Source organism: Oncorhynchus tshawytscha, linkage group LG22 (genome assembly GCF_018296145.1).
Source record: "Oncorhynchus tshawytscha isolate Ot180627B linkage group LG22, Otsh_v2.0, whole genome shotgun sequence".
Taxonomy (NCBI): domain Eukaryota; kingdom Metazoa; phylum Chordata; class Actinopteri; order Salmoniformes; family Salmonidae; genus Oncorhynchus; species Oncorhynchus tshawytscha.
Window position 1 is genome coordinate 41,739,270 of NC_056450.1, and position 27,500 is coordinate 41,766,769.

General features: G+C 38.5%; 1 protein-coding gene across 1 annotated transcript in view; it reads right to left on the reverse strand.

Moving 5' to 3' along the window:
- Nucleotides 1–27,500, reverse strand: part of lama5 (laminin, alpha 5) — a gene marked incomplete at its 5' end in the record, with an annotated part of 282,983 nt that overhangs the window by 21,674 nt on the left and 233,809 nt on the right. The window contains 12 exons of the mRNA XM_042304281.1: nt 359–493; nt 12,626–12,791; nt 13,686–13,819; nt 14,516–14,669; nt 15,064–15,203; nt 20,047–20,226; nt 20,390–20,532; nt 24,334–24,519; nt 24,843–24,956; nt 25,248–25,350; nt 25,538–25,670; nt 25,854–26,008. Coding sequence (XP_042160215.1) covers nt 359–493; nt 12,626–12,791; nt 13,686–13,819; nt 14,516–14,669; nt 15,064–15,203; nt 20,047–20,226; nt 20,390–20,532; nt 24,334–24,519; nt 24,843–24,956; nt 25,248–25,350; nt 25,538–25,670; nt 25,854–26,008 — 1,743 coding nt within the window. The remainder of the gene's footprint in view (nt 1–358; nt 494–12,625; nt 12,792–13,685; nt 13,820–14,515; nt 14,670–15,063; nt 15,204–20,046; nt 20,227–20,389; nt 20,533–24,333; nt 24,520–24,842; nt 24,957–25,247; nt 25,351–25,537; nt 25,671–25,853; nt 26,009–27,500) is intronic.

Consider the following 27,500-nt stretch of genomic DNA (forward strand, 5'->3'; position numbering starts at 1 on the left):
TACTGCATGTATCCTACTGCATGTATCCTACTGCATGCATCCTACTGCATGTATCCTACTGCATGTATCCTACTGCATGCATCCTACTGCATGCATCCTACTGCATGCATCCTACTGCATGTATCATACTGCATGTATCATACTGCATGTATCCTACTACATGTATCCTACTGCATGTATCCTACTGGATGTATCCTACTGCATGTATCCTACTGCATGCATACTACTGCATGTATCATACATACAAGTTAATGTATGTTTACACTAACTTTAATGTCAGTGTCCTTACAGAGTCTTTAACACTAGCTACAGTATAGTGTACTGTATAAACCTAAAGCAACAGTTGAATGTTTCTTACAGATTTGGGGTCAGCGTCGCTGATCTTGAGGTAAGGTGAGTTTGGGTCTTTAGGCTCCAGCTCCTGTAGAGAACCAGTGATGTCATAGAAGACCCTGAGACGTCCCTGACGCACCGCCAAGCTCAGGAACTTCTCCTGATTGGGTCAAATACACGGACAGGTTAAAACAGGAAGCTACACACAGACCGGTTAAAACAGGAAGCTACAGGGCATCAATACACAGACAGGTTAAAACAGGAAGCAACAGGGTATCAATACACAGACAGGTTAAAACAGGAAGCTACACACAGACAGGTTAAAACAGGAAGCTACAGGGCATCAATACACAGACAGGTTAAAACAGGAAGCTACAGGGCATCAATACACAGACAGGTTAAAACAGGAAGCAACAGGGCATCAATACACAGACAGGTTAAAACAGGAAGATACAGGGTATCAATACACAGACAGGTTAAAACAGGAAGATACAGGGTATCAATACACAGACAGGTTAAAACAGGAAGCTACAGGGCATCAATACACAGACAGGTTAAAACAGGAAGATACAGGGTATCAATACACACACAGACAGGTTAAAACAGGAAGCTACAGGGCATCAATACACAGACAGGTTAAAACAGGAAGATACAGGGTATCAATACACAGACAGGTTAAAACAGGAAGCTACAGGGTATCAATACAAAGACAGGTTTTATAAATAAGAATTCGTCCTTAACTGACTTGCCTAGTTAAACAAAAATAAGAAAATGGTGTCATCTGGTTTGCGTTAATTTGAGGAATTTGAAACGATTTATACTTTTACTTATATATTAACTTTTACTTTTGTTACTTAAGTATATTTTAAAACCAAATACTTTTGGACTTTTACTCAAGTAGTATTTTACTGGGTGACTTTCGCTTTTACTTCGAATCATTTTCTGTTTATAAGGTTACTTTACTTTTACTCAAGTATGACAATTGGGTACTTTCTCCACCTCTAGTAAATGGGCAAGACAAAAGATTGAAGTGCCTTTTGAATGAGATATGGTAGTAGGTGCCGGTTTGTGGAAAGAACTGCAATCATTTTCTATTAAGGTATCTTTACTTTTACTCAAGTAGTATTTTACTGGGTGACTTTCACTTTTACTTGAGTCATTTTCTATTAAGGTATCTTTACTTTTACTCAAGTATGACAATTGGGTACTTTTTCCACCACTGGGATTTAATTCAGCATTGTTTTCAGAAGAGCAAAGGGCAGAGTCCAAGTAAATCAGGACCCAAAACATTGTTTTTTTCCAAGTAAAGTTAACAGCTTAGCTTGCTAAGAGCATTAACAGTCAGTAGTTATATTATAGTATGATACTAAGAGCATTAACAGTAGTTATATTATAGTATGATACTAAGAGCGTTAACAGTCAGTAGTTATATTATAGTATGATACTAAGAGCATTAACAGTAGTTATATTATAGTATGATACTAAGAGCGTTAACAGTCAGTAGTTATATTATAGTATGATACTAAGAGCATTAACAGTAGTTATATTATAGTATGATACTAAGAGCATTAACAGTAGTTATATTATAGTATGATACTAAGAGCGTTAACAGTAGTTATATTATAGTATGATACTAAGAGCATTAACAGTAGTTATATTATAGTATGATACTAAGAGCATTAACAGTAGTTATATTATAGTATGATACTAAGAGCATTAACAGTAGTTATATTATAGTATGATACTAAGAGCGTTAACAGTCAGTAGTTATATTATAGTATGATACTAAGAGCGTTAACAGTAGTTATATTATAGTATGATACTAAGAGCATTAACAGTAGTTATATTATAGTATGATACTAAGAGCGTTAACAGTAGTTATATTATAGTATGATACTAAGAGCATTAACAGTAGTTATATTATAGTATGATACTAAGAGCATTAACAGTAGTTATATTATAGTATGATACTAAGAGCATTAACAGTAGTTATATTATAGTATGATACTAAGAGCATTAACAGTAGTTATATTATAGTATGATACTAAGAGCATTAACAGTCAGTAGTTATATTATAGTATGATACTAAGAGCATTAACAGTAGTTATATTATAGTATGAGCGTTAACAGTAGTTATATTATAGTATGATACTAAGAGCGTTAACAGTAGTTATATTATAGTATGAGCGTTAACAGTAGTTATATTATAGTATGATACTAAGAGCATTAACAGTAGTTATATTATAGTATGATACTAAGAGCGTTAACAGTAGTTATATTATAGTATGATACTAAGAGCGTTAACAGTAGTTATATTATAGTATGATACTAAGAGCATTAACAGTAGTTATATTATAGTATGATACTAAGAGCATTAACAGTAGTTATATTATAGTATGATACTAAGAGCATTAACAGTAGTTATATTATAGTATGATACTAAGAGCATTAACAGTAGTTATATTATAGTATGATACTAAGAGCATTAACAGTCAGTAGTTATATTATAGTATGAGCGTTAACAGTAGTTATATTATAGTATGATACTAAGAGCATTAACAGTCAGTAGTTATATTATAGTATGATACTAAGAGCGTTAACAGTAGTTATATTATAGTATGTACTAAGAGCGTTAACAGTCAGTAGTTATATTATAGTATGATACTAAGAGCATTAACAGTAGTTATATTATAGTATGATACTATTAGTAGTTATATTATAGTATGATACTAAGAGCGTTAACAGTAGTTATATTATAGTATGATACTAAGAGCATTAACAGTAGTTATATTATAGTATGATACTAAGAGCGTTAACAGTAGTTATATTATAGTATGATACTAAGAGCATTAACAGTCAGTAGTTATATTATAGTATGATACTAAGAGCGTTAACAGTAGTTATATTATAGTATGATACTAAGAGCATTAACAGTCAGTTATATTATAGTATGATACTAAGAGCGTTAACAGTAGTTATATTATAGTATGAGCGTTAACAGTAGTTATATTATAGTATGATACTAAGAGCATTAACAGTAGTTATATTATAGTATGATACTAAGAGCATTAACAGTAGTTATATTATAGTATGATACTAAGAGCATTAACAGTAGTTATATTATAGTATGATACTAAGAGCATTAACAGTAGTTATATTATAGTATGATACTAAGAGCATTAACAGTAGTTATATTATAGTATGATACTAAGAGCATTAACAGTCAGTAGTTATATTATAGTATGATACTAAGAGCATTAACAGTAGTTATATTATAGTATGATACTAAGAGCATTAACAGTAGTTATATTATAGTATGATACTAAGGGTGTTAACAGTAGTTATATTATAGTATGAGCGTTAACAGTAGTTATATTATAGTATGATACTAAGAGCATTAACAGTAGTTATATTATAGTATGATACTAAGAGCATTAACAGTCAGTAGTTATATTATAGTATGATACTAAGAGCATTAACAGTAGTTATATTATAGTATGATACTAAGAGCGTTAACAGTAGTTATATTATAGTATGATACTAAGAGCATTAACAGTAGTTATATTATAGTATGATACTAAGAGCATTAACAGTCAGTAGTTATATTATAGTATGATACTAAGAGCGTTAACAGTAGTTATATTATAGTATGATACTAAGAGCATTAACAGTAGTTATATTATAGTATGATACTAAGAGCGTTAACAGTCAGTAGTTATATTATAGTATGATACTAAGAGCGTTAACAGTCAGTAGTTATATTATAGTATGATACTAAGAGCATTAACAGTCAGTAGTTATATTATAGTATGATACTAAGAGCGTTAACAGTAGTTATATTATAGTATGATACTAAGAGCATTAACAGTAGTTATATTATAGTATGATACTAAGAGCATTAACAGTAGTTATATTATAGTATGATACTAAGAGCATTAACAGTCAGTAGTTATATTATAGTATGATACTAAGAGCGTTAACAGTAGTTATATTATAGTATGATACTAAGAGCATTAACAGTAGTTATATTATAGTATGATACTAAGAACGTTAACAGTAGTTATATTATAGTATGATACTAAGGGTGTTAACAGTAGTTATATTATAGTATGAGCGTTAACAGTAGTTATATTATAGTATGATACTAAGAGCATTAACAGTAGTTATATTATAGTATGATACTAAGAGCATTAACAGTAGTTATATTATAGTATGATACTAAGAGCATTAACAGTAGTTATATTATAGTATGATACTAAGAGCGTTAACAGTAGTTATATTATAGTATGATACTAAGAGCGTTAACAGTAGTTATATTATAGTATGATACTAAGAGCGTTAACAGTAGTTATATTATAGTATGATACTAAGAGCATTAACAGTAGTTATATTATAGTATGATACTAAGAGCATTAACAGTAGTTATATTATAGTATGATACTAAGAGCGTTAACAGTCAGTAGTTATATTATAGTATGATACTAAGAGCATTAACAGTAGTTATATTATAGTATGATACTAAGAGCATTAACAGCCAGTAGTTATATTATAGTATGATACTAAGAGCGTTAACAGTAGTTATATTATAGTATGATACTAAGAGCATTAACAGTAGTTATATTATAGTATGATACTAAGAGCAATAACAGTAGTTATATTATAGTATGATACTAAGAGCGTTAACAGTAGTTATATTATAGTATGACACTAAGAGCATTAACAGTAGTTATATTATAGTATGATACTAAGAGCATTAACAGTAGTTATATTATAGTATGATACTAAGAGCGTTAACAGTAGTTATATTATAGTATGATACTAAGAGCATTAACAGTAGTTATATTATAGTATGACACTAAGAGCGTTAACAGTAGTTATATTATAGTATGATACGTTAACAGTAGTTATATTATAGTATGATACTAAGAGCGTTAACAGTAGTTATATTATAGTATGATACTAAGAGCGTTAACAGTAGTTATATTATAGTATGATACTAAGAGCGTTAACAGTAGTTATATTATAGTATGATACTAAGAGCATTAACAGTAGTTATATTATAGTATGATACTAAGAGCGTTAACAGTAGTTATATTATAGTATGATACTAAGAGCGTTAACAGTAGTTATATTATAGTATGATACTAAGAGCATTAACAGTAGTTATATTATAGTATGATACTAAGAGCATTAACAGTAGTTATATTATAGTATGATACTAAGAGCATTAACAGTAGTTATATTATAGTATGATACTAAGAGCGTTAACAGTAGTTATATTATAGTATGATACTGAGCGTTAACAGTAGTTATATTATAGTATGATACTAAGAGCATTAACAGTAGTTATATTATAGTATGATACTAAGAGCGTTAACAGTCAGTAGTTATATTATAGTATGATACTAAGAGCGTTAACAGTCAGTAGTTATATTATAGTATGATACTAAGAGCATTAACAGTAGTTATATTATAGTATGATACTAAGAGCGTTAACAGTAGTTATATTATAGTATGATACTAAGAGCATTAACAGTAGTTATATTATAGTATGATACTAAGAGCGTTAACAGTCAGTAGTTATATTATAGTATGATACTAAGAGCGTTAACAGTAGTTATATTATAGTATGATACTAAGAGCATTAACAGTCAGTAGTTATATTATAGTATGATACTAAGAGCATTAACAGTAGTTATATTATAGTATGATACTAAGAGCGTTAACAGTAGTTATATTATAGTATGATACTAAGAGCGTTAACAGTAGTTATATTATAGTATGATACTAAGAGCATTAACAGTAGTTATATTATAGTATGATACTAAGAGCATTAACAGTAGTTATATTATAGTATGATACTAAGAGCGTTAACAGTAGTTATATTATAGTATGATACTAAGAGCATTAACAGTAGTTATATTATAGTATGATACTAAGAGCGTTAACAGTCAGTAGTTATATTATAGTATGATACTAAGAGCATTAACAGTCAGTAGTTATATTATAGTATGATACTAAGAGCATTAACAGTAGTTATATTATAGTATGATACTAAGAGCGTTAACAGTAGTTATATTATAGTATGATACTAAGAGCGTTAACAGTCAGTAGTTATATTATAGTATGATACTAAGAGCATTAACAGTAGTTATATTATAGTATGATACTAAGAGCATTAACAGTAGTTATATTATAGTATGATACTAAGAGCGTTAACAGTAGTTATATTATAGTATGATACTAAGAGCATTAACAGTAGTTATATTATAGTATGATACTAAGAGCGTTAACAGCCAGTAGTTATATTATAGTATGATACTAAGAGCATTAACAGTAGTTATATTATAGTATGATACTAAGAGCATTAACAGTAGTTATATTATAGTATGATACTAAGAGCGTTAACAGTAGTTATATTATAGTATGATACTAAGAGCATTAACAGTCAGTAGTTATATTATAGTATGATACTAAGAGCATTAACAGTAGTTATATTATAGTATGATACTAAGAGCGTTAACAGTAGTTATATTATAGTATGATACTAAGAGCATTAACAGTAGTTATATTATAGTATGATACTAAGAGCATTAACAGTCAGTAGTTATATTATAGTATGATACTAAGAGCGTTAACAGTCAGTAGTTATATTATAGTATGATACTAAGAGCGTTAACAGCCAGTAGTTATATTATAGTATGATACTAAGAGCGTTAACAGTAGTTATATTATAGTATGATACTAAGAGCATTAACAGTCAGTAGTTATATTATAGTATGATACTAAGAGCATTAACAGTCAGTAGTTATATTATAGTATGATACTAAGAGCGTTAACAGTAGTTATATTATAGTATGATACTAAGAGCATTAACAGTAGTTATATTATAGTATGATACTAAGAGCATTAACAGTAGTTATATTATAGTATGATACTAAGAGCATTAACAGTAGTTATATTATAGTATGATACTAAGAGCATTAACAGTAGTTATATTATAGTATGATACTAAGAGCATTAACAGTCAGTAGTTATATTATAGTATGATACTAAGAGCATTAACAGTAGTTATATTATAGTATGATACTAAGAGCGTTAACAGTAGTTATATTATAGTATGATACTAAGAGCATTAACAGTAGTTATATTATAGTATGATACTAAGAGCGTTAACAGTAGTTATATTATAGTATGATACTAAGAGCGTTAACAGTCAGTAGTTATATTATAGTATGATACTAAGAGCGTTAACAGTAGTTATATTATAGTATGATACTAAGAGCATTAACAGTAGTTATATTATAGTATGATACTAAGAGCATTAACAGTCAGTAGTTATATTATAGTATGATACTAAGAGCGTTAACAGTAGTTATATTATAGTATGATACTAAGAGCGTTAACAGTCAGTAGTTATATTATAGTATGATACTAAGAGCGTTAACAGTCAGTAGTTATATTATAGTATGATACTAAGAGCATTAACAGTAGTTATATTATAGTATGATACTAAGAGCATTAACAGTAGTTATATTATAGTATGATACTAAGAGCGTTAACAGTAGTTATATTATAGTATGATACTAAGAGCATTAACAGTAGTTATATTATAGTATGATACTGTCACGCCCTGGTCAAAGTATTTTGTGTTTATCTTTATGTATTTGGTCAGGCCAGGGTTGGCATGGGTTATTTTGTAATTGTGGTGTGTTTGTCTTGGGGTTAACAGTGGTTATATTGGGATTGATAGCTAGTGGGTTATCTAGCAGTTATATTATGGTATGATACTGGAATGGTTCTCAATCAGGCAGGTGTTATATTGTCTCTGATTGGGAACCATATTTAGGCAGCCATATTCTTTGTAGTTTATTATGATATGATACTAGTGTCTTAACAGTACTTCTGTTAGTTTGCACTAGATAGGCTGTTAACGGTTTTCATTACGTTTATTGTTTTGTAGTGTTTAGTGTTTAGTCGTGTTTACGTTTTGTTTAATAAATATGGATCTAATCGACACGCTGCAGTTTATATTCCTAGTCATCACCACTAGAAAACCGTTACAGAATCATTATAGTATGATACTAAGCGGCGTTAACAGGCAGGAGTTATATTATAGTATGATACAAAGGCAGCAACAGCGGCGCAATGAGGATTGGACATGGGACGATATATTGGATGGCAAGGGTTGCTAGTTATATGGGAGTAGATCCTAAGAGCGGGAAGGGATAGTTATGGGAACAGTGGAGATACTTAGGAGAGCAGAGGCAGCCGGAGTTATAGGATAGTATGATACGAGGGAACACGGTTGGCAATTAAAGTATGATAGTCAGCCCAAAAAATTTCTTGGGGGCTTACAGGAGTATATTATAGTATGAGACCTGCGCAAACTCCCTAGTTATATTATAGTATGGGGCTGGAGAGACCGGGCAGGCACCGTAGTTATGCTTATAGTATGATACTCCAGTGCGGGTTAACAGCCCGGTTAGTTATATTCCAGCTCCTGATACTCGGCCGGGCTATAGTGGGCATACGAGCCAGTTATTAGGTTGGGCAGGCTCGGTGCTCAATAGCTCCAGTGCGCCTTAACAGTAGTTATATTCCAGTACCACCTCCACACCCCAGCCCTCCGTTAGCAGCTCCCCGCACCAGGCTTCCTGTGCGTGTATGATACCAGTACCACCAGTACCAGCACCACGTTATCAGGCCTACAGTATGATACTCCAGCGCTGTCGGAGCCTTCCTATCTCCTGCGCTATGAGTCTCCCGCATTATCTAGCGCTGTTATAGCTTTCCTCATCTCCAGCGCTGCCGGAGTCTCCCGCCTGTTCAGCGAGCCAGAGCCTTCCTCCGATATTACAGCTAGGAGTCTCCCGAGCTGTTAGCGCAGCCAGAGCTGCCAGTCTGCATGAACAGCCAGAGCTTCAGTCTGTTATATTAAGCAGATACTACATGGAGCAGCCAGAGCTGTATAGTCTGCATGGAGCAGCCAGAGCTGTCAGTCTACATGAAGTAGCTAAGAGCGTTGCCAGTCTGTTATATGAAGCAGATACTACATGGAGCAGCCAGAGCTGTCAGTCTATATGAAGTAGCCAGAGCTGTCAGTCTATATAGAGCAGCCAGTCTGCATGGAGCTGTCAGTCTTATGGAGCTATCAGTCTGATACGGAGCTGTCAGTCTTAATTAGCTGTCATGTCTGCAAGAGCTGTTAACTGTAGGAGCTAGTCTATAGGAGCTGCCAGTCAGCACGGAGCCGCCAGAGCGGTCAGTCTGTAAGACGCCGCCAGAGCTGTCAGTAGTTATATGGAGCAGCTAGTGCCAGTCTGCCCAGCGCCGCCAGTGCCCCCAGTAGCCCAGCGTCGCCAGTCTGCCCAGTTATATTAGTCTGATACTAGCGTCGTCAGTCTGCCCAGCATCGCCAGTCTGCCCAGCCGTTAGTCTGCCCAGTATCGCCAGTCTGCCCAGCGTCGCCAGTCTGCCCATATTATAGTCTGCCCACTCGCCAGTCTGCCCAGCGCCGCCAGTCTGCCCAGCGCCGCCAGTCTGCCCAGCGCCGCCAGGATGCCCAGCGCCGCCAGATCTGCCAGTCAGCCAGACTCTTCCAGATCTGCCATCAACCAGATCTGCCAGTCAACCAGACTCTTCCAGATCTGCCAGTTAACAGAGTTATCTTCCAGATCTGCCAGTCAACCAGACTCTTCCAGATCTGCCAGTCAGCCAGGATCTGCCAGTCAGCCAGGATCTGTATGAAACCACCAGCCAGCCAGGAGCTGGTAGATTATCTACCTGCCTGAGCTTCTTCTCACTCCTGATATTCCTCTCACTCCTGAGCTTCCTCTCACTCCTTATATTATAGTATGATCCTGAGCTTCCTCTCACTCCTGAGCTTTATACTCCTGAGCTTTCTCTCACTCCTGAGCTTTCTACTCACTCCCGAGCTTCCCCTCAGTCCCGAGCTGCCTCAGTCCCGAGCTGTCCTTCAGTCCTGATCTTCCTCAGTCCAGTGGGGTTCTGGGTGAGGACTACTAGGCCATGGTCGGCGGCGAGGGTGGACTATCCAGGGATGAAGGGAGAGGGGTTAAGACATTAAATGAGTGGGATACCACGAGCATTAACAGTCGGAGTAGTTATATTACAGTATGATACCCGGACCCTCCCTATTGTTTTGAGGTGATACGGGAGTCCGCACCTTAGGGGGGTTATATTACGCCCTGGTCAAAGTATTTTGTGTTTATCTTTATGTATTTGGTCAGGCCAGGGTTGGCATGGGGTTTTTATATTATAGTATGTTTGTCTTGGGGTTTTGGTGGTGGTATTGGGATTGATACTTAGTGGGTTATCTAGCAAAGTCTATATTATAGTATGATTCTCAATCAGAGGCAGGTGTTATCGTTGTCTCTGATTGGGAACCATTTAGGCAGCCATATTATATTGAGTTTGTCGTTGGGTGATTGTCCTTAGTGTCTTACTTGTACTTCTCTGTTAGTTTGCACTAGATAGGCTGTTTTCGGTTTTCATTACGTTTATTGTTTTGTAGTGTTTAGTGTTTAGTCGTGTTTACGTTTTGTTTAATAAATATGGATCGCAATCGACACGCTGCAGTTTGGTCCGACTCTCCTTCATCACCACTAGAAAACCGTTACAGATACTAAGAGCGTTAACAGTAGTTATATTATAGTATGATACTAAGAGCGTTAACAGTAGTTATATTATAGTATGATACTAAGAGCATTAACAGTAGTTATATTATAGTATGATACTAAGAGCGTTAACAGCCAGTAGTTATATTATAGTATGATACTAAGAGCATTAACAGTAGTTATATTATAGTATGATACTAAGAGCATTAACAGTCAGTAGTTATATTATAGTATGATACTAAGAGCGTTAACAGTAGTTATATTATAGTATGATACTAAGAGCATTAACAGTAGTTATATTATAGTATGATACTAAGAGCATTAACAGTAGTTATATTATAGTATGATACTAAGAGCATTAACAGTCAGTAGTTATATTATAGTATGATACTAAGAGCATTAACAGTCAGTAGTTATATTATAGTATGATACTAAGAGCGTTAACAGTAGTTATATTATAGTATGATACTAAGAGCATTAACAGTAGTTATATTATAGTATGATACTAAGAGCATTAACAGTAGTTATATTATAGTATGATACTAAGAGCATTAACAGCCAGTAGTTATATTATAGTATGATACTAAGAGCGTTAACAGTCAGTAGTTATATTATAGTATGATACTAAGAGCATTAACAGTCAGTAGTTATATTATAGTATGATACTAAGAGCATTAACAGTCAGTAGTTATATTATAGTATGATACTAAGAGCATTAACAGTCAGTAGTTATATTATAGTATGATACTAAGAGCATTAACAGCCAGTAGTTATATTATAGTATGATACTAAGAGCATTAACAGTCAGTAGTTATATTATAGTATGATACTAAGAGCGTTAACAGTCAGTAGTTATATTATAGTATGATACTAAGAGCGTTAACAGCCAGTAGTTATATTATAGTATGATACTAAGAGCGTTAACAGTAGTTATATTATAGTATGATACTAAGAGCATTAACAGTAGTAGTTATATTATAGTATGATACTAAGAGCGTTAACAGTAGTTATATTATAGTATGATACTAAGAGCGTTAAAGTCAGTAGTTATATTATAGTATGATACTAAGAGCATTAAAGCCAGTAGTTATATTATAGTATGATACTAAGAGCGTTAACAGTAGTTATATTATAGTATGATACTAAGAGCATTAACAGTAGTTATATTATAGTATGATACTAAGAGCGTTAACAGTAGTTATATTATAGTATGATACTAAGAGCATTAACAGTAGTTATATTATAGTATGATACTAAGAGCGTTAACAGTAGTTATATTATAGTATGATACTAAGAGCATTAACAGTAGTTATATTATAGTATGATACTAAGAGCATTAACAGTAGTTATATTATAGTATGATACTAAGAGCGTTAACAGCCAGTAGTTATATTATAGTATGATACTAAGAGCGTTAACAGTCAGTAGTTATATTATAGTATGATACTAAGAGCGTTAACAGCCAGTAGTTATATTATAGTATGATACTAAGAGCGTTAACAGCCTATGGGACACAGCCGTTCTTTGTATACAGCAGTACTGTGTGTGTAAGATAGTTTTCCCCAGTGGTTGAACACTGAGAATATATATTTTCATGCCATTTACAGTCATCTTGAGACTTAAACCCCAGCAGCAGTAGCGTGACCTCTGACCTGGCTGAGGAGCATGAGTAAGATGCCGTTGTGACTTATCAGTTTAACTTCCTGTTCAAAGCGTTGCATCTTCCCCGCATCCTCCTTGAAGGTGACCTCGGCGTAGCCCGTCCCGTCAAAGTAGGCCGCGTCGTTCACCCACTGCTGGGTCAACACCGGCTTCGCTCTGACGGACAGAGGAAAACACACGTCACTAACACGCCAAAACAACATCACAATATTCACAGACAATTGTTGTACATTGGTGTCGCTACCTGACTGTGAACTAAACCGTACACTCCTTGGAAAAGAAGGTGCTATCTAGAACAATAAAGGGTTCTTCGGCTGTCCCCGTAGGAGAACCCTTTGAAGAACTGCCTTTGGTTCCATGTATAACCGTTTCCACACAGGGTTCTACCAGGAACCCAAAAGGATTCTACCAGGAACCCAAAAGGGTTCTACCAGGAACCCAAAAGGGTTCTACCTGGAACCCAAAAGGGTTCTCCTATGGGGACAGCTGAAGAATCCTTTTGGAACCCTTTGTTCTAAGAGTGTAGACAGCAAATGATAAGATCAGCTTTTTGTAGGGGATGGACACTGTAGCTCCCTGATGTAGGAGTCAACACACGTTGGTTTATAGGGGATGGACACTATAGCTCCCTGATGCAGGAGTCAACACACAGTGGTTTATAGGGGATGGACACTATAGCTCCCTGATGCAGGAGTCAACACACAGTGGTTTATAGGGGATGGACACTATAGCTCCCTGATGTAGGAGTCAACACACGTTGGTTTATAGGGGATGGACACTATAGCTCCCTGATGCAGGAGTCAACACACAGTGGTTTATAGGGGATGGACACTATAGCTCCCTGATGTAGGAGTCAACACACGGTGGTTTATAGGGGATGGACACTATAGCTCCCTGATGCAGGAGTCAACACACGTTGGTTTATAGGAGATGGACACTATAGCTCCCTGATGCAGGAGTCAACACACGTTGGATGTGGCTCTTATTAGTATTCAGTGCTGAGAGCTCCAGCCATAGAGATAAGATGTAGTGGTCTGCTAATGGTCCTACCTTCCACATGGTTTCTCCTCAGTGGTGTTGAGTTGGAAGATGTTCTCAAAGTTATAGAGACTGAGCACTTCCTCATTCAGGGTCTCCAGCTCAATACAGCCCTTGAGATTGGGCAGCTGGAGCTGGAGAGGGGGCTGAGAGAAGGTAGAGAGAGATATGGGTTACTGAGGGGGCTGTGAGAAGGTAGAGAGAGATATGGGTTACTGAGGGTGCTGGGAGAAGGTAGAGAGAGATATGGGTTACTGAGGGGGCTGAGAGAAGGTAGAGAGAGATATGGGTTACTGAGGGGGCTGAGAGAAGGTAGAGAGAGATATGGGTTACTGAGGGGGCTGAGAGAAGGTAGAGAGAGATATGGATTACTGAGGGGGCTGGGAGAAGGTAGAGAGAGATATGGGTTACTGAGGGGCTGAGAGAGATATGGGTTACTGAGGGGGCTGGGAGAAGGTAGAGAGAGATATAGGTTACTGAGGGGGCTGTGAGAAGGTAGAGAGAGATATGGGTTACTGAGGGGCTGAGAGATATATGGGTTACTGAGGGGGCTGAGAGAAGGTAGAGAGAGATATGGGTTACTGAGGGGGGGCTGAGAGAAGGTAGAGGGGCTGGGAGAGATATGGGTTACTGAGGGGCTGGGAGAGATATGGGTTACTGAGGGGGCTGGGAGAAGGTAGAGAGAGATATGGGTTACTGAGGGGGCTGGGAGAAGGTAGAGAGAGATATGGGTTACTGAGGGGGCTGGGAGAGGAAACATATCTATAAGTTACAAACATAGCTCGGTCTCCTGTGTGTTTGGTAAACCACTGTCCTTCCCCCCAACCACAGCTCCCTCTCACCGTGAACGTGTCAGGGTATCCTCCCACGTAGAACACAGTCTCTTCAGTCTGGAGGTTGAGCAGGCCACTATCCCCTCCTGCCTCCACCACAGCCTTGGTCATCCTGGCCTCACTGAGCTCTGAAGACATGGCCATTTGGCCGTACTGAAGGATCCTAGAGAGAGAAAATAGAGAGAGAGAGCGCGCGAGAGAGAGAGAGAGAGAGAGAGAGAGGGGGAGGGAGAGCGAGAGAGAGCGAGAGAGGGAGGGAGATGGAGAGCGCGAGAGAGAGAGAGAGCGAGAGAGAGAGCGAGAGCGAGAGAGAGAGAGAGAGAGCGAGAGAGAGAGAGAGAGAGAGGGCAGGTTAACATGGTGATGGTGGTGGTGATGACAGATAGTGTAGCTGAGATGACTTGGAATGACCCTCTCGTGATGATACAGCCTCTTTACAGACTTGAAAGTGCAATTGTCGCCCTCTTGGACTATGAGAAATTCCTCTTAATCTAATGGTGAAGACCTTGGCTTCTCGAGTGACAACAAATCCAGCCAATGACAGTGGCAGTAGTTACCTTTCCAGGACCACGTTGTTGAAGTCGCCATCTGTTTGGACATCCTCCTGCATCTCCACCTCAGCCGTGTCTCCGCCCACGTTGAACAGCCAGTGCAGTCTCCGCCCCTCCAGCATCATGCCCAGGAACTCTTTACTGGACTATAGACAGGAAACAGGAAACGCATGATCATTACTGGACTACTGACAGGAAACAGGAAACGCATTATCATTACTGGACTACAGACAGGAAACAGGAAACACATTATCATTACTGGACTACAGACAGGAAACAGGAAACAGCATAATCATAGAGTCCAACAGTGGAGGTGTCATAATACCCATAAAACCTAGCGGTCAAACAGGGAAACGGTTCCAATCGTTTTTCCACCATCCATTTTTTCCCATAAAGAATGTTATAAGAAACACTTAAAATAAGGGCTGTTTTTCGTGTAGGTTTTACTCTGGCGTGACGTTCTGATAAGCGTGATTCGAAAATGCTAATTATCATCAAAGTAGACATCATGCAAGACTACAAATCCCAGCATGCTCCTGCACGTCATCTTTAGCTGACATCTTTGCTAACAGGTATTGTGTCAATTTAAAATTTGTATAAGATAGTTAACAGAATTGTCCATTTAAAGAAATGTCGCTAATTTATTAATTGCTACATGTATCTAACATTAGATAGTTAATCCAGAGATTCTTACCTTGTCCTCGATTCGTCAGTCTCATCCAGAGCATCATGGTATTTGTAGTTCGTTATGATAGCGACATTAGCAGCTAATTAGCATTTCGTTTTTGGGGGTAAATACAGGTGACTATATTGATAAAAGTCAACCTTGTCCTAGAGAGATTTACACGGTTATCAAAACGTCACGCCGGGGTAAACCTACACAAAACACAGACCTTCATTTTAGCGTTTCTAAAATCCCCTACGGGAAAAATGTGTGTTGGAAAAAAACTATTGGAACCATTTTCCTGTTTGACCGCTAGGCTTTATGGGTATTATGACTCATACTGTGGTACTCTATTACTGGACTATAGAATTCCATATTTGATGGTCATTCTTCTCATACAGTATCCTAGAAAAATACTACATTAAAAACTACACTAGTAATGATACAGGCACTGTCTAATGGTGTACACTGTCTAATGATATATATACTGTCTAATGATATACACTGTCTAATGGTATATACTGTCTAATGGTAAATACACTGTCTATTGATATACACTGTCTAATGGTATATACTGTCTAATGGTATATACTGTCTAATGGTATATACACTGTCTAATGATATACACTGTCTAATGGTATATACTGTCTAATGGTATATACTGTCTAATGGTATATACTGTCTAATGGTATATATACTGTCTAATGGTATATACACTGTCTAATGGTATATACTGTCTAATGGTATATACACTGTCTAATGGTATATACTGTCTAATGTATATACTGTCTATATATACTGTCTAATGGTATATACTGTCTAATGATATACACTGTCTAATGGTATATACACTGTCTAATGGTATATACACGGTCTAATGGTATATATACTGTCTAATGGTATATACACTGTCTAATGGTATACACTGTCTAATGGTATATACACTGTCTAATGGTATATACACTGTCTAATGGTATATACACTGTCTAATGGTATATACACTGTCTAATGGTATATACTGTCTAATGGTATACACTGTCTAATGGTATATACTGTCTAATGGTATACACTGTCTAATGGTATATATACTGTCTAATGATATACACTGTCTAATGGTATACACTGTCTATTGATATACACTGTCTAATGGTATATACTGTCTAATGGTATATACTGTCTAATGGTATATACTGTCTAATGGTATATACACTGTCTAATGATATACACTGTCTAATGGTATATACTGTCTAATGGTATATACTGTCTAATGGTATATATACTGTCTAATGGTATATACACTGTCTAATGGTATATACTGTCTAATGGTATATACACGGTCTAATGGTATATATACTGTCTAATGGTATATACACTGTCTAATGGTATATACTGTCTAATGGTATATACACTGTCTAATATACACTGTCTAATGGTATATATACTGTCTAATGGTATACACTGTCTAATGGTATATACACTGTCTAATGGTATACACTGTCTAATGGTATATATACTGTCTAATGATATACACTGTCTAATGGTATATACACTGTCTAATGGTATATACACAGTCTAATGGTATATATACTGTCTAATGGTATATACACTGTCTAATGGTATACACTGTCTAATGGTATATATACTGTCTAATGATATACACTGTCTAATGGTATATACTGTCTAATGGTATATATACTGTCTATTGGTATATACACTGTCTAATGGTATATATACTGTATTGGTATATACACTTTCTAATGGTATATACTGTCTAATGGTATATATACTGTCTAATGGTAGATACTATCTAATGGTATATACTGTCTAATGGTATATACTGTTTAATGGTATATATACTGTCTAATGGTATATATACTGTCTAATGATATACACTGTCTAATGGTATATATATTGTCTAATGGTATATACTGTCTAATGGTATATACTGTCTAATGGTATATACTGTCTAATGGTATATACTGTCTAATGGTATATACACTGTCTAATGGTATACACTGTCTACTGATATATACACTGTCTAATGGTATACACTGTCTAATGATATACACTGTCTAATGGTATACACTGTCTAATGGTATACACTGTCTAATGGTATATACTGTCTAATGGTATATACTGTCTAATGGTATATACTGTCTAATGATATATACACTGTCTAATGGTATACACTGTCTAATGGTATACACTGTCTAATGGTATATACACTGTCTAATGGTATATACACTGTCTAATGGTATACACTGTCTAATGGTATACACTGTCTAATGGTATATACACTGTCTAATGATATACACTGTCTAATGGTATATACTGTCTAATGGTATACACTGTCTAATGATATACACTGTCTAATGGTATATACTGTCTAATGGTATACACTGTCTAATGGTATATACTGTCTAATGATATATACACTGTCTAATGATATACACTGTCTAATGGTATACACTGTCTAATGGTATACACTGTCTAATGGTATATATACTGTCTAATGATATACACTGTCTAATGGTATATACTGTCTAATGGTATATACTGTCTAATGGTATATACTGTCTAATGGTATATACTGTCTAATGATATATACACTATCTAATGATATACACTGTCTAATGGTATATACTGTCTAATGGTATACACTGTCTAATGATATATACACTGTCTAATGGTATACACTGTCTAATGATATATACACTGTCTAATGGTCCACAATCATCTCCCGTTGAGTGTGAGGTTATTTTCCTGACACCACACTGAGGGCCCTATACACTGTCTAATGGTATATACTGTCTAATGGTATATACACTGTCTAATGATATACACTGTCTAATGGTATATACACTGTCTAATGGTATATACACTGTCTAATGGTATATACACTGTCTAATGGTATATACTGTCTAATGGTATACTGTCTAATGATATACACTGTCTAATGGTATATACTGTCTAATGTATACACTGTCTAATGATATACACTGTCTAATGGTATACACTGTCTAATGATATACACTGTCTAATGGTCTAATATATACACTGTCTAATGGTATATACTAATGGTATATACTGTCTAATGGTATATACACTGTCTAATATATACACTGTCTAATGGTATACACTGTCTAATGGTATATACACTGTCTAATGGTATATACACTGTCTAATGGTATATACTGTCTAATGGTATACACTGTCTAATGGTATACACTGTCTAATGGTATACACTGTCTAATGGTATATACTGTCTAATGGTATATACACTGTCTAATGGTATATACACTGTCTAATGGTATACACTGTCTAATGATATATACTGTCTAATGGTATACACTGTCTAATGATATACACTGTCTAATGGTATACACTGTCTAATGGTATATACTGTCTAATGGTATATACTGTCTAATGGTATATACACTGTCTAATGGTATATACTGTCTAATGGTATATACACTGTCTAATGGTATATACACTGTCTAATGGTATATACACTGTCTAATGGTATATACTGTCTAATGGTATACACTGTCTAATGATATACACTGTCTAATGGTATACACTGTCTAATGGTATACACTGTCTAATGGTATACACTGTCTAATGGTATATACACTGTCTAATGGTATATACACTGTCTAATGGTATATACTGTCTAGTGGTATATACACTGTCTAATGGTATATACTAATGGTATATACACTGTCTAATGGTATATACTGTCTAATGGTATATACACTGTCTAATGGTATATACTGTCTAATGGTATATACTGTCTAATGATATACACTGTCTAATGATATACACTGTCTAATGGTATATACTGTCTAATGATATACACTGTCTAATGATATACACTGTCTAATGGTATACACTGTCTAATGGTATATACTGTCTAATGGTATATACTGTCTAATGGTATATACTGTCTAATGGTATATACTGTCTAATGGTATATACTGTCTAATGGTATATACTGTCTAATGGTATATACTGTCTAATGGTATACACTGTCTAATGGTATATACACTGTCTAATGGTATACACTGTCTAATGGTATATATATATATACTGTCTAATGATATCCTTTCATGAATATGTCATTACATAGGCTTATAAATGTACATAAATGCTGAAAAGAAAACGTATATTCAATATTCTCAATATTCCCACAGTGTGCGTGGAAGATAAGGTAGTATTTATTATTTTATTTAGTATTTTCTGATGATATGTGTCGTCTATTTGTATTAAAATAAAATAGAAAGGAATAAACAAGAGTTTAACAATAAAAAAATCAAACTACTTACGTCCTTGTTTCCGAGGTAAAAGACAAACTGTTTGTCTGGTTGGTCCTGTCTGCGGGCGCGTGAGGCCTCGGGCAGGGTGATGTAGAACTTCAGGGAGGTGTAAGCTGCCAGATCTGCCAGGTTACTGGGGGTGCGCACCTGCACACCCGATGTCCCGTTGAACTTCACAGGTACGCTCACCTGAGAGGGAGAAAAGAGGAAGTTAAAAACGTCCGTCGTCCATTCCTACGTATGTTGATGTAACCATAGTAGATAGATGTTCTATAATATCTGAGTTTTCAAACAATAACTACATTTAACAGACACATTTGCAGCCACATGTATTCCTATTGAGCCACCGTACTTTGCTGGCGGCCTTGCGGGCCTCTGCGATGAGCTGTCTGATCCTGAGGATGTTCTCTGAGATGTTGGGCATCTGGGCTGAGTGGTTCTGCAGCTTGTCCAGCTTCTTCATCAGTATTGGGATGGCCTCGCCCAACATACCCACTGGAGAGACACACAAACAGACAGGAAATGTTCTGTCAGTCTAAACCAATCAGACTTCAGCAAATGTTTCTTCATTGAGGAAGTCTGTACACACAGTCAATCCTGATCAGCTTTAATAGCAACATTCAAAATGGAAGACAAGCTAGCGTCCTTGACCTCTGTATGGTGAAACTATAAAGGACCTACTAGTAGTATCTAGTGGTCCTACCAGCCCTACTGTCTAGTGGTATCTAGTGGTGTCTAGTGGTCCTAACAGACCTACTGTCTAGTGGTATCTAGTGGTATCTAGTGGTCCTACCAGACCTACTGTCTAGTGGTATCTAGTGGTGTCTAGTGGTCCTAACAGACCTACTGTCTAGTGGTATCTAGTGGTATCTAGTGGTGTCTAGTGGTCCTAACAGACCTACTGTCTAGTGGTATCTAGTGGTATCTAGTGTTGTCTAGTGGTCCTAACAGACCTACTGTCTAGTGGTATCTAGTGGTATCTAGTGGTGTCTAGTGGTCCTAACAGACCTACTGTCTAGTGGTATCTAGTGGTATCTAGTGGTATCTAGTGGTGTCTAGTGGTCCTAACAGACCTACTGTCTAGTGGTATCTAGTGGTATCTAGTGGTCCTACCAGACCTACTGTCTAGTGGTATCTAGTGGTGTCTAGTGGTCCTAACAGACCTACTGTCTAGTGGTATCTAGTGGTATCTAGTGGTCCTACCAGACCTACTGTCTAGTGGTATCTAGTGGTATCTAGTGGTCCTACCAGACCTACTGTCTAGTGGTATCTAGTGGTCCTACCAGACCTACTGTCTAGTGGTATCTAGTGGTCCTACCAGACCTACTGTCTAGTGGTATCTAGTGGTGTCTAGTGGTCCTACCAGACCTACTGTCTAGTGGTATCTAGTGGTCCTACCAGACCTACTGTCTAGTGGTATCTAGTGGTCCTACCAGACCTACTGTCTAGTGGTATCTAGTAGTATCTAGTGGTCCTACCAGACCTACTGTCTAGTGGTATCTAGTAGTATCTAGTGGTCCTACCAGCCCTACTGTCTAGTGGTATCTAGTGGTATCTAGTGGTCCTACCAGACCAACTGTCTAGTGGTATCTAGTGGTATCTAGTAGTATCTAGTGGTCCTACCAGACCTACTGTCTAGTGGTATCTAGTAGTATCTAGTGGTCCTACCAGCCCTACTGTCTAGTGGTATCTAGTGGTATATAGTGGTCCTACCAGACCTACTGTCTAGTGGTTTCTAGTGGTATCTAGTGGTCCTACCAGACCTACTGTCTAGTGGTATCTAGTGGTATCTAGTGGTCCTACCAGACCTACTGTCTAGTGGAATCTAGTGGTATCTAGTGGTCCTACCAGACCCACTGTCTAGTGGTATCTAGTGGTATCTAGTGGTCCTACCAGACCTACTGTCTAGTGGTATCTAGTGGTCCTACCAGACCTACTGTCTAGTGGTATCTAGTGGTATCTAGTGGTCCTACCAGACCTACTGTCTAGTGGTATCTAGTAGTATCTAGTGGTCCTACCAGACCTACTGTCTAGTGGTATCTAGTGGTATCTAGTGGTCCTACCAGACCTACTGTCTAGTGGTATCTAGTGGTATCAATGGGTCCTACCAGACCTACTGTCTAGTGGTATCTAGTGGTCCTACCAGACCTACTGTCTAGTGGTATCTAGTGGTCCTACCAGGCCCACTGTCTAGTGGTATCTAGTGGTCCTACCAGACCTACTGTCTTGTGGTATCTAGTGGTATCTAGTAGTATCTAGTGGTCCTACCAGACCTACTGTCTAGTGGTATCTAGTGGTATCTAGTAGTATCTAGTGGTCCTACCAGCCCTACTGTCTAGTGGTATCTAGTGGTATCTAGTGGTCCTACCAGACCTACTGTCTAGTGGTTTCTAGTGGTATCTAGTGGTCCTACCAGACCTACTGTCTAGTGGTATCTAGTGGTCCTACCAGACCTACTGTCTAGTGGTATCTAGTGGTATCTAGTGGTCCTACCAGACCTACTGTCTAGTGGTATCTAGTGGTATCAATGGGTCCTACCAGACCTACTGTCTAGTGGTATCTAGTGGTATCTAGTGGTCCTACCAGACCTACTGTCTAGTGGTATCTAGTGGTATCTAGTGGTCCTACCAGACCTACTGTCTAGTGGTATCTAGTGGTCCTACCAGACCTACTGTCTAGTGGTATCTAGTGGTATCTAGTGGTCCTAGCAGACCTACTGTCTAGTGGTATCTAGTGGTATCTAGTGGTCCTACCAGACCTACTGTCTAGTGGTATCTAGTGGTATCTAGTAGTATCTAGTGGTCCTACCAGCCCTACTGTCTAGTGGTATCTAGTGGTATCTAGTGGTCCTACCAGACCTACTGTCTAGTGGTATCTAGTGGTATCTAGTGGTCCTACCAGACCTACTGTCTAGTTGTATCTAGTGGTCCTACCAGGCCCACTGTCTAGTGGTATCTAATGGTCCTACCAGGCCTACTGTCTAGTGGTATCTAATGGTCCTACCAGGCCTACTGTCTAGTGGTATCTAATGGTCCTACCATACCTACTGTCTAGTACTATCTAGTGGTCCTACCAGACCCACTGTCTAGTGGTATCTAGTGGTATCTAGTGGTCCTACCAGACCTACTGTTTAGTGGTATGTAATGGTCCTACCAGACCTACTGTCTAGTGGTATCTAGTGGTGTCTAGTGGTATCTAGTGGTCCTACCAGCCCTACTGTCTAGTGGTATCTAGTGTTCCTACCAGCCCTACTGTCTAGTGGTATCTAGTGGTATCTAGTGGTCCTACCAGATTTACTGTCTAGTGGTATCTAGTGGTGTCTAGTGTTCCTACCAGACCTACTGTCTAGTGGTATCTAGTGGTCCTACCAGGCCTACTGTCTAGTGGTATCTAGTGGTGTCTAGTGGTATCTAGTGTTCCTACCAGCCCTACTGTCTAGTGGTATCTAGTGATATCTAGTGGTCCTACCAGACCTACTGTCTAGTGGTATCTAGTGTTCCTACCAGCCCCACTGTCTAGTGGTATCTAGTGTTCCTACCAGCCCTACTGTCTAGTGGAATCTAGTGGTATCTAGTGGTCCTACCAGACCTACTGTCTAGTGGTATCTAGTGGTCCTACCAGACCTACTGTCTAGTGGTATCTAGTGGAATCTAGTGGTCCTACCAGACCTACTGTCTAGTGGTATCTAGTGGTATCTAGTGATCCTACCAGCCCTACTGCCTAGTGGTATCTAGTGGTCCTACCATACCTACTCTCTAGTACTATCTAGTGGTCCTACCAGACCCACTGTCTAGTGGTATCTAGTGGTATCTAGTGGTCCTACCAGACCTACTGTTTAGTGGTATCTAATGGTCCTACCAGACCTACTGTCTAGTGGTATCTAGTGGTGTCTAGTGGTATCTAGTGGTCCTACCAGACCTACCGTCTAGTGGTATCTAATGGTCCTACCAGACCTACTGTCTAGTGGTATCTAGTGGTGTCTAGTGGTATCTAGTGGTCCTACCAGCCCTACTGACTAGTGGTATCTAGTGTTCCTACCAGCCCTACTGTCTAGTGGTATCTAGTGGTGTCTAGTGATATCTAGTGGTCCTACCAGACCTACTGTCTAGTGGTATCTAGTGGTATCTAGTGGTATCTAGTGGTCCTACCAGACCTACTGTCTAGTGGTATCTAGTGTTCCTACCAGCCCTACTGTCTAGTGGTATCTAGTGGTATCTAGTGTTATCTAGTGTTCCTACCAGCCCTACTGTCTAGTGGTATCTAGTGGTCCTACCAGAGTAGTGGTTGTAGACTTACCAGACTTGTTGGCCTCCAGGAAGGCCTTGTTTATGTCCTCATTTGTGGTGTTAGCGTCTCCGTACTGCTGCTGCCATTGGTCCAGCTGCTCTTTGATAGGTGCCAGGGTATCCTCTACCTTCGCTGCTGTACTGTTGGCCTCCTCCGCTGCAGCCTTCGCCTCCTCTATAACCTTAGCCGTTTCCTCTGGAGGACAATATGCACAGGTAGGGGTTGGAGGGATAGGGTAGGCAGTATTGGACTGGGTTTAAGAAACATGTGTTTGTTTTGTACTTGTACAGGTATGGGTTGGAGGGATAGGGTAGGCAGTATTGGACTGGGTTTAAGAAACATGTGTTTGTTTTGTACTTGTACAGGTATGGGTTGGAGGGATAGGGTAGGCAGTATTGGACTGGGTTTAAGCAACATGTGTTTGTTTTGTACTTGTTTACATTGAGGACCTTGCTCTTATTCACAACAATGGTCTGGAACGTGCGTGTGTGTCTCTCTCTGTGTGTGTGTGACCTTACCTCGGCTAAAGTTGAGGTTACTCTGCACCATCTCAAGGTCTTTCAGTAGAGTCGTGTGTTTCCGCTTGGCCTCATCCAGATGAGTCATGGCGTCCCGGAGACGAGGCTTCAGATCTGACAGGCGAAAGGCAACAATAAGATACGAAATAAAATCATGTTGTTTTTCTCGCTTGTTAAAGAAAATCAACACACACACACAAAAAAACCTATCAAACGACAAGCAACAACCAGGAGGTTTGTTCCCTTCATTCCCAGTTTTCCCAGAAATCCTAGTTTCCTCCCTGTTAAAAATCCCTCCTGATTTCAACCAAAAGTCTCCAGAATTGTCTAACCTCTTTATTCATCACCGAAACCCATTTCTATTCATCCAGAAGTAGGAGGAAACAATACATGTTGCATCAGTACCATCATTCAGTTCCCGTTGCAGTGTGACGGCGTCCTCCAGCAGTTCAGAACTGTGATTCCTCAGACCGTCAGCTACCTGGCCCAGGTCCTGACCCTTCACATTCTGCACAAATCAACGACGACTGCATCAACGCCATAACAAAACATACTGTACTGTTCGTTTCTGACAGGCCCACTGTGGCAACGTTAAGCTGCCACACATGTCCAATGCATATAGTGTATTGCTGTTTCTGTGAGTCTCAGAGTGTCGTCACAAATGTAGGAAATACGTGTGCGTGTGTTGTCCTTACCTCCAGTGCATCCACAGCAGCTTGGTTGGCAGCAGTCTCAGCGTCTCTGACGGCGTCGATGATGTCAGAGTACGCCCGGGACGCGTTCACCGCTCGTTGGATGAAGCCATCCTTGTTGGTGTTGGAGATCACACTGCAACACAGAGGAGAAAACGTGAAGTCGAGGTCAGATCAATCAACCAATCAATAAATCAATCAACCCTCGTATCAACCCTCCATCAACCCTCCATCAACCATTCATCAACCATCCATCAACCCTCCATCAACCATCCATCAACCAACGTATCAACCATCCATCAACCCTCCATCAACTAACCTGGAGAGGTTCATGGCCAGCTCATTGAGTAGTTCAGCATGTTCCTCCGCTGACTCCACCAGGGGTATCTTACTGAGGGTGGGGGCAAATGTCTGCACCTTTTCAGCCAGGGGCATCCTGGCCCCATCCAACTGGGCGGCCAGACGCTCATACTCCTAGAGGAGGGGGGGGGGGCAGGAGATTTAAAAGGTGTTCCTAATGTTTAGTATAATCAGGGTACACAGTCAATCAATCACATGTATTTATATAGCCCTGTACAACACTTTGATGCCTCAAAGTGATGCCTCAAAGTGCTGTACAGAAACCCAGCCTAAAACCCCAAGCAGCAAGCAATGCAGGTGTAGAAGCACAGTGGCTAGGAAAAGCTCCCTAGAAAGGCCAGAACTTAGGAAGAAACCTAGAGAGGAACCAGGCTATGAGGGGTGGCCAGGTGGTACCAGTACTGAGTCCATGTGTAGGTGTATGAGGTAATAACATGGCTTTATACACAGGGTACCAGTACTGAGTCCATGTGCAGGGGTACGAGGTAATAACATGGCTTTATACAGGAAGTACTGAGTCAATGTGCAGGGGTACGAGGTAATAACATGGCTTTATACAGGAAGTACTGAGTCCATGTGCAGGGGTACGAGGTAATAACATGGCTTTATACACAGGGAACCAGTACTGAGTCCATGTGTAGGTGTATGAGGTAATAACATGGCTTTATACACAGGGAACCAGTACTGAGTCCATGTGCAGGGGTACGAGGTAATAACATGGCTTTATACAGGAAGTACTGAGTCCATGTGCAGGGGTACGAGGTAATAACATGGCTTTATACAGGAAGTACTGAGTCCATGTGCAGGGGTACGAGGTAATAACATGGCTTTATACAGGAAGTACTGAGTCCATATACAGGGGAACAATGTCATTGAGGTAGATATGTACATATAGGTAGGGGTGAAGTAACTAGGCAACAGGATAGATAATAAACAGTAACAGCAGCGTATGTTATGCGTCAAAAGAGTTGGGGGTCAAAAGGGGTCAATGCAGATAGTTTGGGTAGTTAGTGGTTAACTATTTAACTAACTATTTATCAGTTTGATGGTTTGGGGGTAGAGGCTGTTCAGACTTGCTGCATCAGTACCGCTTGCTGTGCGGAAGCAGAGAGAACAGTCTATCACTTTAGGTGTCTGGAGTTGTTTTTACATCAGGGTTTTACTGTACAATGGGGATGTTTGACTTCTAATCAGACTGCTTGAGATCTGCTTGGAGATTTTCCAGGGGCTGTCTCATCCAGGGACTGTCTCATCCAAGGACTGTCTCATCCAGGGACTGTCTCATCAGGGACTGTCTCATCCAAGGACTGTCTCATCCAGGGACTGTCTCATCCAGGGACTGTCTCATCCAGGGACTGTCTCATCAGGGACTGTCTCACCCAGGGACTGTCTCATCCAGGGACTGTCTCATCCAGGGACTGTCTCATCCAGGGACTGTCTCATCCAGGGACTGTCTCATCCAGGGACTGTCTCATCAGGGGCTGTCTCTCACCCAGGGACTGTCTCATCAGGGACTGTCTCATCCAGGGACTGTCTCATCAGGGGCTGTCTCTCACCCAGGGACTGTCTCATCAGGGACTGTCTCATCAGGGACTGTCTCATCAGG